Genomic DNA, 16146 nt, shown 5'->3' on the forward strand with positions numbered 1-16146 from the left:
ATGATGTTGTACAAATCAGGGGTCACCCATTAAAAATAAAAACAAACAAAGTTATCATATTGTTTAATGAAAAAAAGCTAAAAGTGACACTGGAGGTAATATAAGAGATATAGTTGTGTTGTTTTCAATCTCCAGCCCAACATACTCATTTTAACTGCATGAGCTGTCACAGAAACCAAACATTAAAGAAGTGAACAGCCCAAATTTTCTAACCTCACACATTCCTCACCTGCATGTAGATTTTGTAAAGACCAGGAATGAGGTCACCGATCTTGCCGAAAGCGAGGCGTCCCACCCCAGATGAAGCTCCTATGCACACAAGCAGCACCCATTCTTTCTGGGTACCCTTGAACTGCTCCTTCACAAAGTTCATCTGAGACATAAAGAGAAAAGAGAGATTTGTCTGTTTGTACGGTGGATAATGTGTTTGTGCTACAGAAGAAACTCATAAGAAGCTATCGATAATCGATGAGCTCATAAAGATATCACACAACTTGCTGGCGAGCTTTTTTCAGGTGTTTTTGTGCCTGAACTCAGCAAGTGGGTGTGCATTTGGTAGAGTGAAGGAATTGTCCATCCATAACAAAACATCTTCATCTACAGACCTTTGGAACAGCAGGACAGGAAGACCCAACGCATATAGGTCAGACCCTCCCACTCCCCTCAGCCCTGAGCCCCCAAATCAGATCCAAAACATGAAACCACCTTCTGAAGTCTTTCCTGAACATGTTGGTCCCTGTGAAATATTTGCTCTTCTTTGAAGGGGTCTACATTCATCAATGGCCATAGGATAGGCATGTTCAGGGATACAGAGAGGCCATACAGGAGAGGTTTCCTGAGGTGGTCGAGCCAATACAAAGGCCGGGGCTGTGTTTACATCTGGGCCTGGGCCTGAAACAACAGGCCTGACAGAGGGAGGTCGGAGCTGGAACATCCGACATCTGGATAGAGGGAGATCAACTTCACAGCTCAGCGCTGCAGCTTTACACTTCATCCCCATCCTTCACTATCTCACCATCTGTCTAATGCAAAGTCGGTCATAGGTTGTGTACAGATTTTTGGAAATATGCTGCACCTGAAATTTGGATTCTAATCATCATACTCGCATTCTCACAAACCCTATTATCACATTTACAGGAATGAGTCAGATCTTCAGCTTTCACTCCGCTCGTTTACATTCATGCATGCATGCATTCCACAGCCTTCTCCCACAAGAAAACGGACAGCATCAGACCGCCCACAGTGCAACAGTGAAGCTCTGACATCGGTCTCCCTCCCTCTCTGCATCCTGCCATTTCCCCAGTCAGCTGAGGGACATCATTTTTTATAATATACACATGGTTACATAACTACAACTAATCAATGTCAAAATGCTGTTTATGTAACCTTATAATATCAATAAAGAGGACAAGATTCCTAGATCTTAATAGTCACATTCCAAAAATATCCAGGAATGTTATGGTATGTAGTCCCTATTAGGTAATGTTTAAGTACAGCTGAGATAACCAAAGGACTGTGAAGTACATAAAGCTGAGTATCTACACAAAAACTTCCATTAACACCTGTCAAATATAAGCAAAACGTGACATAGCCACCTCAATTCACATCCATACCTGAGAAACAGCAACATTTATCTCTTTGTGAAAACTTTTAAAACCTTTGTATAGTCTTCAGCTGAGATAACCAAATTTGAGTCAGGAACAAATACACAATGAGCACTTGTATTGTGACTACAAGCACGCCTATAGGATGTTCTTACCAGATGGACATATGGGACAAAGTAACCCAGTACAGCTGTGGCAACTCCAAATGCCCAAACCCGGTATGTGACGATGTGAAACACTCGCAGGTTGAAGTACTTTTTGAGCTCAGCCAAGTCCTTGCTCCACCTGCCACTGCCCTGTGCGGTGGCCCCTGGCTGGGTTTGGGGTTCAGCAGGGCCAGGACCCATGCCCGGCGGTCCCATGCCTCCAGCAGGTAGTAAAGGTTTGAACATTAACGCCAGCAGGGCCTGGACAAGCATAAAGATGCTGAGAATCTGGAAGGTGCCGCTGAGGCCCAGAGGCTTCGACACCTTGTCGAGCAAAACAGGGAGACCCATGGAGAAGAGGCTGGCACCTGCCGTCACCACGCCATTGGCCAGGCCCAGGCGCTGGCGGAAGTAGTGGCCGAGGATGACCAATGAGGGCTGGAAGGCGAATGAGGAGCCACAGCCAAACAGTATGCCATATGTGAAATAGCGAAGGCCCAGGGAGCTGCGATAGATGAGAAGAAGAAAAAGGACAATTTATTTAGCGCACATAGATTCTAAGATATGATAACACTACAACTGAACTGACAATTAATAATTAAAAAAAAAAATTCTACCAATAATTCTTTCATTCTTACACATTTTGACTTAATTGATAATTAATCTACTGGTATTTTCATTGCAATAAAATATTTATTTGCCTTCAAAGTGAATATTTGTCTGGACTACAAATGCATAGAGAAAAACATTAATAAAAGATGTGTCATTAAAAGGCATAACAACATGCAGATTAACTGACAAGCATTGCTGTGTTTCATTGTCCTTCATGTTACCTTTGGCTCTGTGCAGCTTCTACGGTGTCAAAATTATGATTGCAAAAAGCGTAACATGGTCAAAGAGTCCAAGAAACGTATTTAAACTATAGAAATGACAACAGCCATGTAAATGGCTCTGTGAGGCTGCACAGCTCAATGCTCACCTCAGCATGCTACAAAGCCCACAATGACGACACTAGCATGTAGATGTTTAGCAGGAATAATGTTTACCATGTTGTTGGATACATTTACATTTTGAACTGATGATGGCACAAGACGAAAAGTCCGGAGGTCAGAGTAATTACAATTTCTTCTCTGGGAACCATACTACTGATATTTCAATAAAGAACTAAACAGTCAACCTAATGGTGGCTCTAGAGTATTCAAAGTCATTTAAAGACACTGTCTTGGATATATGAAAGTCTCTGCAAAATGTTAGAGTAATTCACACAATAGTTGTGTGTGGATCAAAGTGGTGAGGGAGACTAAAGTTGCCATCCTGGTTAGCCTGCTGCTAATATGGCTAAAAAAAGGATAGGGAAACTGTTAAGATAAACACAAAATGTTTATCTAAGAATTTATTCTGAATTAAATCAAATCATCAAATAGACTTCACAGTTATGGATTATAAGATGGCTCACTGCATGATTGGTATGTTGATATGATTAATGAGACTGAATTAATTATCTGTTGTTTAGCGCCTAACACTGAAAAATGTTGTATGCATCAGGAATTGGTTTGGCACCACAAACTGTGTATTGTCTAGATCATCTGACCTACAATGTGACTTTTACAATCGATGCCTTTAGTGAACGTAACTTACTTAGCAAAGGATGTACTAAGTAGCCCTATGAACGCCACAAACGCCCCACTGACAGCTGTCTTCCTGCAGCCGAAGCGGTCTGTGAAAATGCTGACCACGGGTGAACAGAGGAAGATCATCCCCATGGCCAGAGCCCCGACCCAGGCTAGAGAGGAAGAGAACAGAGAGAATTCAGTTGTAGCTAACACCTAAATCAAATAAACAGGATCTTACACTTGCTGGGACAAAATCTGAGCCTCAAAGTCCATGTAACCTAAAATGCACTGTGTGGAAATCAACACAAAACATACAGGATGCAATACTGTGCAATGCAATTGGCATGGACACAAAGAGGAAACATAGATTCCCTTTCCTCCCTGAAACAATACTCTGACTCATTTTCTCAGGTGTAATGATTCAATAGTTTCAATACCGTTTTTTTTAAACCCACTTCCCATATATTATGCAGCTGATATTCCTCAAAGCAGCTTTATTATTACTTGCTTGCTTAAGTATTATAGTAGAAGTAAAAGAAAACACAGAAAATCATTGTATGAAAACTCAATTTAAATAACAGCCATTATGCACGAACCTCCAGCTATGTATACAAATGTTAATATTTGGCCTCATGTATTTGTATTGTTGTTGTCGTTGTTGTTTGCATGTATCCCACCTGTGATTTCACTGGAGGCCATAGTCAAAGCTTGTTTATGTTGTATTTAAATTGCCTTCGAGGCATTTCATGATCCTGACTGAGAGAGCACCTTGATGTTGTGTTAATCTCATATTTGCAGAAGCATTAAAAAAAACAAAAACCTTGAAAAGGCTTTAAATGCATTCCACTAGTTTTTCCTCCATCTGACATGTAACGTTATGTAACTCTCTAGTCTTTATTGTGTCTTCGTTTCATGTACATCAGACACACTATATGATTTCTCTTGATGATTAAGCAGATCAAAAAGTGGATCAAAGTGGACAGTTCTGGCCTGTGGTGTAATATCCATCCAGTGATAAAACATATCGAGCCAGAGTGATCCAACAGAGACACTGCGTACCCTGAAGTACAAACAAACAAATAGCTGAATCCCGGTCTCCTGGGGAGCAAAGGTAGCTTTAATGTACACTGTGATGTCTGAACTGCGGGTCGCACTAATCCAACAACTCGATGGGAATGAGACCAGAGAGATTGATAAACATGTGGATAGACTAATTTATGTATACACACACACACACACACACACACACACACACACACACACACATACAAACACACACACATACACACACTGAGTTCAGTGTGACACATGATTTCTACAGCACTATACAAACAGTCTTTGTTGTGGGGGTTGACCTAAACGTTCTGTGCTATACATGCATACAGCTGCTGGTACATAGTGTACACTATGCTACAGATTTTGTATAGTTTAAGGATGGGACCACACCTTAGCCTTCCTATAGTTTATTTACTCAAATAGAACAAATAGAACCTATTTAACATGTACTTCGTGTTCTTCCCACCAATTTGCAGCTTTCCCTACAACATGTTCAAAGTTTTCCCCTGCAAAGACCCAACATCCGCAAGAACACTTTGACAGGCTACTACAAGCTACAGCATTTTAAACCACTTCTCAAGGCACACAGTATACAGTAGCATATAGCACATATCCATATCCAGAGCAAATTTTAAGAGGAGAGAGAGAGAGCGTTTAAATAGGTTAAATGCTTTACCTAATCTCAGTGGGTTTGTCTACATAAATATAATAATAAATAAATATATACAATTGAGAGGAAAAATTCTTGGCAAAGTTGAATGAGATCAGATTAACCTACTTTTCTTAATAAGCAAAGCAGTCTGAGTTTGGTTTCCTGTAAGCACCTTAGCATTACAATGGCACCATAATGCACCACAGATCTAGAAAGTAAACGACTGCGCTCATAAGTATGCTTCAAATGAAGTCTTTGTCAGATTGTCCCATACACCCACACGATGTAAAGAGCTGAAAGATGATAAAACCCTCTGTGGAGCATCACTATGAGCGAACCCTTTCACGCACTGTGCACTGTCTCTATAAAACAAATAACAAATTTAAAGGCACCCAACAGCATGAGACTGCTCTTTATAGGTTTTTGCATAGTAAAAAAACTAGATTTCACTTTAAAGAGTTCAGACTTTGCCATCATTATGCTGATGATGGCTGATGGCTGAAACAAGTTCATTTTTTTTGGCCACAATAAACCAGATCTGATCTGCCGTTGTTTCGTTTGTGGTAATTAAATGACTTCCATGATTATAGCAATATCCTGATTCAGTGGAATCATCAAAGGACGAAATAGCCTGCTGCTTCAACTGTGCATGCAAAGAAAACATACCATACTGTCAGAGTTAAAACAGATAGCATGAAAATGTAATGATATATACATAGCTCTAAGAGTTAATCATCTAAAAAATGTGTGCAGCCCAGAACATCTGACAGAAGGAGGTTGTGTTTGGTTTGAGTTGTAGTCTTCTGCTGCCTGAGATCTCAGAAATTAATGGCCACAGCCTTGCCAGCTTCTTGTGTTGGGATCGTTTTTGCCTTCACTGGTATTTGTCCAGCTTCTCATATTCCTTCTTATTAATGTTGCTCTCACACCGCTCAGTCTATCATCAGCGTGACTCTGTGTTCCTCGTCTATATATGTCAAGTTGGTTTGTCAGGAAAGGCCACAGGATCTTAACTCTGTCATTCGCAAACATCCATAGGAGCTGTAATGTGCACTCTCTCTTAATGGTTCATCCTCAGGGGCCAAGTATCAGGCACAGTGGTAAAACGTTTTGCAGTCAATCAGATTGTCAGTCGGGTCCTATGAGTTTTGGACATCTACTTTTTCCATCTGCTTGTGCTATATACATTTCCCATATGCTTCTTCTAAGGCCCAACCGATACTTAATTTTTGGGTCTGTTTCTGATGATTTAGTATATAGAGAATATATACGTAAACATATATTTTTTGCAATGATCCCTCAAATGTGGTTATCAACCCAAAGATATGTAATGGAGGCATGGTGTTTTACTATTTAACAATAAACATCATTGTATAAAATAACATCAGTGCATTGAAACAATAAACTTTACTGGGGATTTAATAATTATAAATAAAAAATATATAACTAAAAATAATAAAAAATTTAAACACAGGACAAAAAGAACACACATACTTATACAGTATATTAAACTTAAATTAAGAAAAGGGATCAAATATACATAAAATGCTGCCTATATAACTTAAAAAATACATACATATATTTATTTGCTGGCTCTAACTTCTTCAGATGTTGTTTCTGTACTTGCTATATTATTGTACTGCAGTTATGAGTAAATGTTGGATATTTTTTTGCAGAATAGGGCATATTATCTGTTCCAAAAATAGAAAAAACTGGGTAGATAGCATGAGCAGTGACAGCTACCATTGACTTAAAATTGATCAATAGAAAATTCATGGCTGCTTGGTACCAACGATGGAGACAAAATAACAAAAATTAATTATTACCAGCGCTTATCTCCTCTTTTCAAGCCCTTCCCTGTTTTGATATATTATCACAGGGAGACAGGACCGCTTACTACTGTCAATTTCTGCTCCTTCACCCGGCTTCCAGAGGGATGTGTCTCTTCAAGAAAAAACTGGAGGCAGCACAATTCAGCTCTGAGGAGATATAATAATGTGAGTGCCAGTAGCGCCAACAATACTCTTAAGTGATGGTTGCTGTCATGTTTTGACAAATTATGCAATTACATGTTCTCAAGCCTGCATCCAAATGCTTTCTTCAATGAAACCCAGTGCAAAGAAAAAGACTGCAGTCCCTGGGGTAAACTGTTTGAAAATGTGATGTACACTTGATGTTCTCTGTGTTCAAGCCAAGCCCACCTCCAAACCCCCTTTTCGTTCTGTCCTGGCACAAGCATAGGACTGTGAATAGCTCAAATGGAGTGCAGCCTACTCATTATAGATGATTAGGTCTGAACATTTCCAAAGAGAAAAACAACACAGCAAGGAAGACTGATGCTAAATGAAAAGAAAAGAAAAGAAAGTGTGTGTGTGTGTGTGTGTGTGTGTGTGTGTGTGTGTGTGTGTGTGTGTGTGTGTGTGTGTGTGTGTGTGTGTGTGTGTGTGTGTGTGTGTGTGTGTGTGTGTGTGTGTGCGCCCCTCTCTCTCTACATGTGATGGATTCAGTCTGACAGTGAGAGAGAGAGAGAGCCAGAGAGACTCGCCTGTACATTGGAGGAACAAACGTCTACTATAATACGCATATGTTCATGTTGTTTAATTATGACAAAATTAAGCCAAACCAGACCTTACATGCTAGAGTAATGTGCATACTATATTTCTAGACATGCTTTACTATGCATCTAACGAACCACCCTCTCTGTCACTGTTAGTGTCAAGATATCGTTCATGCCCTCTCATTCTACTAGGATACCTTTTAACAATGTGAATGAATGCCTTTTTCAAACCATAAATTAAAACATTTGAATGCATTTACATTTAAGCTGTTGTGATGGAACAATTAATTTAACACTGAGGATATATTATCGAGCCAAAGATTAAGCCCATATAGTCTTCTGCACTTGTTTACCTAAGTACAGTAAGGGTTTATTAAGACAGTGACGCCATTTGCCTTGTGAAGAATTCAGTATATTAGATTTTAATTAAGTTAAAGTGCCGACTTTCAGCCAACTTTAATTTAAGGGTGTTAACATCCAAGTCAAGTGAACAGTGTAAGAGCTGTAGTCTATACACTTAGTCCTCTAATGCTTTTTATGTTCCGAGTAGCACCTCCAATGTGTATAGTGGCAGTAGTTTAGATTGCTCTAAAACTGAGTAAATAATAACAAATCTATCAGCACAAATAGACAACACTGGAAGTAAGTGTGAAACATTTGTTTTTCCTCCTTAATTCTTACCTCATAACCACTGTTTTATTTTAAACCCAATATGCTGAGTTGCAGCCAAAACAATAAAAAGCAAATCATTGTCCAAATGCTCTCTGACTGAATTGTTCGTGGCAAACTCAATTTTCCACAGACACAGGGGGGATATATTCCATCAACTAAACAATGAAACATTTTCTTCTGGAAACTGTCTTGGGCCCTCACAGTTAAAGTAACAACAGACGTACATGTTTTTGTAACATCAACGGAAAGACTGACGTACAAGACTATGGACTTTGTACGGAAGCATGTTCCCTCAAGGCCACGAAAGGGCCTCAGAAGGAACCAGGGCTGGACAATTTAATGTAATATGACGTACTGCTATGATGTTTTGTCTAAGCGGGGCATCACAAGTTAGCAGTACCCGGTTGATAAATATGAGAACGTAGAGATTTCTTGTAATTTTTTTTTTTTAGTTGAGAGTGTTCACTAACTTTAAAGATCATAAAAAAAGTAAATACATTTACTTATATTGTCAACTAAGTAATACTTTATAAGCTACTGCTATATAATGACATGGAAGTGTGTCACAAAGACTTGTTTTAGCATCTGTTATCTGGCTGACTAATTACCATCAGGTCAGGCTGCATAGTTTGTGGAGTGTAATTTAAGCCCACAAAGGTGGTTTTACAGCAGGGGGCTGTGATATGCACCATCACTACGATTGATGGTGTATTGTTTCATATTTTGATATCATATAATGCTCCAAGCTGCACTGACATGCGTTTGCATGTGTTGACCCAATTGATAATGCAAGAAAGGCATATAGGGGTAAATCTTGGATATGTTTTGTAGAGAGTACAGTATCTCATGTGTGAGTGTATGTAGCATGACTCATACTACATACATGACTGGCTCGCAGGCTTTGGCACTGTTCAACTGACTTGTCAAAACTTGAAAGTCTCATTAAACAAGTTTCTCTGGAATTAAAGGCAATCCTGAAGATGCCACATGTAGCATTTTAAAATAAATATATTCTTATATGGGAATATATTTTAACTGCAAATAAACAAATGACACCATTGTAAAGCTGATTGTGGGATTGGTAATGCTTGTGTTTGTCAAAGTTATTATATCTATCATAAAATATTGCCTCTAGCTTTAAAAAGGATGATGCTACGTGTCAACCATCCACTCCCCACTGTTGTAAAGAATCAGTCTGCTTTCTTTTTCAGTCACTATTTCCATTTGCACCTGCTGGAAAACTGTCTGAAAATAAATGCATGAATTTATTGATGTTAAAATGAACCTACATCCAACAAAAAAAAACAGTCTGTGGTTCTGTCTGTCTGCTAATGAGTGCGTCGAGCCTCTAGACACTGATCCAACCTGAACTCGTTCCCCTTGCCCTCTGGAATGCCAAAAATGCCACAGTCTTCCCTGATCTGCCAACCTGGGATTTCCAGCTGCCCCGGAGATGCTGGTGAAATCTGGGGCGGCAGAGCTACAATACAGCGCTACACAGAGCACAGTAGTATGTGAATGGTTGGAGCAGTGTGCTTGTGACAGCAGAGACACCTGTTTGAATGCTAGCTGGGAAATTCTGTTTCCTGAGTTGACTCTGTAGTAGTTGTCCAAATTGGATATGAAGAAAGACTACACCTTGAACCACAGCTTAAGAATTGTATTTTGTAAAATTGTTCATTCGAATGTATAAGGGATCCCAGAATTTCCCCAATTAATGAATGGGTTGAATGGGACACTGTATCCTATAATAACTTTATTAGGGTTTGTGAGTGTTTTAGTGTACCTTGATGTTATCAATATTACAGGCTTTTACACCCCAACAAGTGTACAACTGCAGTCTCAATACTAAACCTATTTTAGTTTATAAAAGTAAAGCACACCTGCTAAATATTGTCTATGACAGCTTCAAAAACAGTTTAGAAGTTTAAGTTTAAAGAGGACCTGTTATGATTTTCCTTATTTTCAGTCATATATATATATAATATTTCAATTCCAGATGTTCATATTAAACATAATAAAAGTGTCAAATAATAAGATAAACATATGTAGGAATAATCCCTTTATTTAGCACCATTAACAAAGGTTTAATTCGGTGAGGAACATGTTTCAAGAAATGTTGGGTTTGCATCTGTAGTAACTTAACATGACAGAAGATAGGGGGATCAGGAGGGGGGTCTGAAAGAGACTAGGAGCTAAGACTGCCTGTTCAGAGATAGAGGCTGAACTTAACAGCTGCATAAATAACAGTATAAGATAAATAAGGATTTTTTTTATCTGTTAATCATGTATAGCTACTCTAGTGGAGTCCCAGAATAACTTTTTAAAAAATAGTTGGAAACCATCACTGATCCCCTTTAAAAGTGATGTTGATTCTATCCTAATAATGACACTGATAGTACGATTGCCAAGCCAAATAACACAGGCAAGGTTATACTAAGAAGACAGTGGCGTGATCAAATGTCAAAAATCAAGTTGGACGTTTGAACGACCACGTAAGCAACCTCTGACTAGTTTTACGTGTGTGATACCACTGTTAATCAAACATAACCGCCGTCACTATGAGCTATATTATTGTGACTGTGGGAGATATGGATATAATATTATTATAACTGTCATTTTCATAACAATGTTACAGTTTTTGATATAGTACATTTTCTGTAAACTCTATTGAGAAACTGCTAAATGAAATAGCCAGATGGCAATGTACTGCTATAAAACTGTTGTTCTGCAACAATGCTGCAATTCTACAGCGGTTTCTGAAGGTTGAGAAAGTGGTATTATCTGATAGTATGTCAGACTTCGTAGACTTCAGATATCATTTTTGTGAAAGACCAGGGCTACAATATAAGTTTGTTTGTGGTACGTCCATGTCATTTAATTCCATTTCCTCAGTGTCTTTTTTAACATTTAATGGAAAACTTAATGTCCAAATGTCACTGTCAGTAAGATTTATACTGTCCACTTAAGACTGCATCACTAATGGAGCAGGTACTGCAGCATCAGTCTTGTCTTGGAGCAAGGAGCCAAAATTCCTCAAGGGACTAAATCTGATCAAATTAAGAACGAAGGTGATATTTCCCACTAAATTCTTAAACTCAACACAAATAGGACACAATGTGCTTGAACAACCCTCTGTTTTCCTTGTCACGTAAGTCTTTCCGCTGATCTGTTTTACACTAGAAGGAAATAATTTAAGGGATCAATAAAAGATTAATCGCTCACCCACTCAGTCTCTTTCTTCTGCCTCTGCAACCACATATATTGCAAACGCTGCTGCAGCAGCCTGAATGTCTCTTCTCATCCACGTTGGCTTGACCCTGTTCAATCACACATCACCTCACAAGAGACTCACTCCCCACTGATTATAAAAGCATCAAAGTTTTTGTTCTGAACTTCAAGGAATGCTTTGTTTGATACTTGACACCTCTGCATTTTTGTGTGTGTGGCCACAACAGGGATGAAACCTCTGACCTGCCATTCTGTAATGACTGAAAAATACAAGACCATCTGCAACTCATAACCCGCTCACCTCTCCTTCATACCTTCTTCATAAAAATAAAAAAACTATTGTCATCCTCCACCTTGATACTCCTGAGCTATTTTGATCTCTTGTTTACCCCTTAAGGCTTTATAAATACCCTATGTAATCGAGCTAGGGAAAAAGAGATAGTAATCTTTAATCAAGATTTAATTACATCCCAATATTTACTTGTCACCTCCTCTCCTTATGGTCCTGTAGTTTTAATGCTTGTGAACCGCTTTGATGTGATATTTTAAGATCCTTCTACACGTTAATTTAACTTTTACCAACTGTACCCCTTCAGACTGGAAAGTCTTTGCAACTGGGACTCTTGTAGTTGGGCTGTTCCCCTCTGAGAGGAAAAGGTCAGGACTCAGAACACTTGCTTAATCCTTTCACATAGGAGAACACTGAACAACCAAAAATTAAATCCAAGGACCTGCTAGAAATGAAATCCTCCACAATCCTAGAAAAAAGGTGGGAGGTGGAGGGGTGGAGGTGAAGAAATACCTCACTAGACACCGCTTTGTGTTGCTTACCAGATATGAGGAATGTGTCTGGTCTCAGTGGACTTTTGAAAAAAAACTATTGTGTATCTGTTTACATGCCCGACACCTTCATGGTCCTCAGGCTCATTATCACACAAAATTTGAAAGTAATGCCTCGTCACACTCTGCCCATCAAACACAGCAGTTGTCAAGATGCCCTTTAAGATACTGACCTGTAGTTACACCAACAACTCGAGCCGTGTTTTCTCTACTCCTATAGCTGTTTTTCACACTGATGCTTGAAGGGTTGAACTTGTTCCAGGGAACAGTCTTAGTACCGTAATCCCTTCCCACATCCTGACCTTAACCTTTTGCTGGTGATTGTGGAACTTGACTGGAAGTTAAGAAAAATGCCTGATCCTGTTTATTCCTGTTTGCTACTACACTTTTTCAAAAACATTTATTTCCACTAAAATCAACAGATGATTTCCCTGCTTTATAGTCAAGATGCTAAAAGAGAAAAAAAAACTCACAAAGTCTCAGTCTTTTAATCAAGTTTAGTCACTTGTTGATATTATTAAAAAGCCCAAAGTGAGAACGAGGATCTAATGAAACCTTTGGAGGTGCTACAGTGACTCTGAATTGGTCAGGATTGTGGTTTAGAGCTTCATTTGTCCACTAAAATAACACACAAGGAAAAACATGCCAGTCATCCATTCACTACTGATGAAGCATGTCTTTGTTTCCATATTTTCAAACTTCATCTAGGGACTAATTCCTCTGCATGAAAAACAACTGTAGGATCTTATCCCTTTGAAAGTGACATAAGTGATATCTTTATTACGAATAGTCAAATCCTAATCACCCAGTATGTTAAGAAAAGTGGTGTGAAAATTGTTTAAAGCTTGTGATATAATCCTCAACAGAATGGCTTAAATTGAAGCACGCAGTTAAGACATAGCTGTGAACATTGGCCGTAGTCTGGTCATATGAGGAAAAATCTGTGGTCAACTGCAGCTTTAATGTCACATAATAAATATAAATTCCTGGAAATTAAATTATTGCAAGGGCTTACAGCTGTTTTATACTGTACAAAGCATTTAAGTCCTTGGTATTTGTCACATGACATGAAATCTTTCCTGTGTAATTCTACTGCAAATAGTCTGAAAATGTAGGAAAAACAGATAAACGATGAAATGATAGATCAAATTTCAAATACTTTAGATACTATGGAATATTTAGGGTGGCAACATTTGTTTTACAAGCCCCTCTGGTAGAAAATTTAGTTGGGTCAGACTTGAAGCCACAGTATGTTTATAGGTTCACAGACTGTTCAAAAGTCTGTGGTACATTTCTATCATTTTAGTCCTTACTGGGAAACACTAACACAAACTGAACTACATTTACAGAGGCTGGTTAATGAAGTTAGAATAACAGCGGTGTTAATGAATAGATAGCAAGAACACTGTTGGAAATGGCTGTTAATCATTTAAGATGAGTGCTCTCCATGACATGCAAATGACTTACTCAAACACACAGTACAGAGATTTTCAGGATGCATGAACACCCTGCAATATATATGCAGACTTTAAATGTATTAATGAGGCCCGTGCGTCATTTAATACTATGTTTAGTGTGTCTCTTTAAGTGCAGGGTAAACCCACTTGAACTCTGAGCTGACCTACATCTTTTTAGACTGTAGAATGTATGTAACGCATACTGTATATAGTAGTTGAGCTGGTGTTATTTACACTAAGATATCATTTGTTTTTGTCATGCTGATATCATGATAATCATTGACTGGAGTTTCCACACCTTGTTGTTTATATTATATCACCGAGTTTGTAACCAAGCATGCATCCAGGAAAAATGTACTTCTGTCAACCACTTGATGTATTGTTTCATTTCAGCCAGTGTCAAGCTCACTTCAGCACTTCAGACTGGTACTTACCCACTTTGAACTGAGACCTCTCATCGTCTGGGTCTGCATGCTCCTGCACCAGCATCAAGTGCAGGATGCCGAAAGAGTTTTGAATCCCGAATATCGACCCATTGCACCAGGTTGCTGCAAAAACCACCAGCCAGCCGAAACCTCCTTCGGGCGGGGCGAATCCGGCTCCGTGGCCGTGCCTCTCCACCTGGACCCCCGACTCGGCATCAGAAGCCGGGGAGAGGGGCGGCTTGCACCCGGCCTCGATCAGCTGCACGGTGCTGTCCTCTGGCGCGATTTTACACTCGCTGCCCGCTGCCTGCTCATCTTTCCTCCCCTCTGCTTCCTGGGGAGCATCTCGCTGCTCCATCGGAGGATCTGCAGCCGGCTGCTCCGTCTCGGACTCTCTGCTGGGCGTCTGCTCTTGATTACCCGTTGATACCCATGCTGAGTGGTCTGGTGGAGGGGTTACTGCGGGCTCTTGGTGCACATGCATGAGATATAGGTCACTGACATAAGAGCACCGATTTGAATAGCAGATTTGATTGGCTATCTGTCAAAATGTGTAAGACAGACGGTCCTTTACTGACAGCCAAGACCCCCTACACGCTGCTTGTAGCCCAAGTCAGAGCGTCAACTTCAGCAAATATACCCCAACCTGCAAGCGTTAAATGTGTCATACTAGTCGCAGGTCTGTATTTTTCCAGTAATTAGATGGCACCGCGTATTTTTCTTATATTAATACAACCTCGTCTTTCTAGGAACAGCTAATAGAGACTGAAGCCATGTATTTACTTTTGAGGGCTTCCCTATGGTCGGTGCCAAATACGGATCATCAACCTGTGAAAACGTCCGCTCAGCCTCGACGCTGTATCGTCCTGTCGGGCAACATCCCCCGATGTTAAAAGCAATGACCGGACGCTCCTCCTCTTTCATCTGATGCCTCCACACTGTGGAAATGTGAAATAGGTAGGCCCGTGTGGGTCGCAGAGGCTGCCTTGTGTCTTTAGTGTCAACCACAGCTCTGGCCGTCATTCAACAAGCTCGGCCCCGCCTCCCTTCCCCGGCGGATGAACGGTTGCAGCCAATGGCGGAGCTCTGCGAGTTGTGGGACGAGTTTAATGCTTCGTGTCTCCTCGGATTTACGAAGAAACCCGAGTGTTTCACAACCCCAGCCTCAGGGGCGCCAGCCCCGCCTTCCTCTGACTCACTGGACTGCTATCTGCATTGTATGAAGTTTAACCGTAGGCAGTGAAATCCATTTTAACTATTTCCGGCTGGAATCGGCAGATGCATGTCTGAGAAACGTGTTTGACAAATTTGACAGAATAGCTAGCATGTACATTCACTGTTCTCATTAAGCGGAGCGTGGGCTCCCTGTTTTAGCTGTTGAAAATGACTCTCTCGACTTTACTTTTTAAATCGTTTGTATTTGTATTGTCTGCGACGGTCACTGTTGTGTGATGTTGGCTCGACCGTTGTAAACTGCGACCGTTACATCCATGGTTACGGCGGAGTGTTAATTAAGAAACGTAAAAAGAGATTACCCGTTTGGTAAACTACACTTTTGTTTACCCATTTGTTGAGCTACAATGAATATTATCTGACGGGTGTTTGAATGTTATTTCTTATCCACGTGTACATAACAGTCACTGTACATACTGTACTTGCTGCTTCAATGTTCCCGCCCACTGAACTCCAACAGAGTAGGGTGTATGCTTCAATGGCTCAGCCTTATATATATATACAGCTCGACACTCTTGAGTGTCGCTCCACAGAAACGACGTGTCTTCGGCAGAGCAAGTGTCGATCGATGTCGCGGACAGCGTCATATTCCGTATCACAATGTAATTGGTTGATGCTAAGGCAATTTGTGGTGGATTAGTCGACACTTTTGAAAAGTGT

At 40.0% G+C, this 16146-nt stretch overlaps 1 protein-coding gene across 2 annotated transcripts in view; it reads right to left on the minus strand.

Moving 5' to 3' along the window:
- Positions 1-15508, minus strand: part of slc16a2 (solute carrier family 16 member 2) — a 399269-nt gene extending 383761 nt beyond the window's left edge. The window contains exons 1-4 of one of the 2 annotated variants that reach the window (XM_062425561.1): positions 14263-15508; positions 3389-3533; positions 1760-2255; positions 230-373 (exon numbers count right to left, since the gene is read on the minus strand). In XM_062425561.1, coding sequence (XP_062281545.1) covers positions 230-373; positions 1760-2255; positions 3389-3533; positions 14263-14737 — 1260 coding nt within the window. In that variant the 5' untranslated portion in view covers positions 14738-15508. The remainder of the gene's footprint in view (positions 1-229; positions 374-1759; positions 2256-3388; positions 3534-14262) is intronic. The other variant, XM_062425560.1, reaches the window with a different exon arrangement.
- Between the last annotated feature and the right edge of the window lie 638 nt (positions 15509-16146).

The sequence above is a fragment of the Scomber scombrus genome, chromosome 9 (genome assembly GCF_963691925.1).
Source record: "Scomber scombrus chromosome 9, fScoSco1.1, whole genome shotgun sequence".
Classification (NCBI taxonomy): Eukaryota; Metazoa; Chordata; class Actinopteri; order Scombriformes; family Scombridae; genus Scomber; species Scomber scombrus.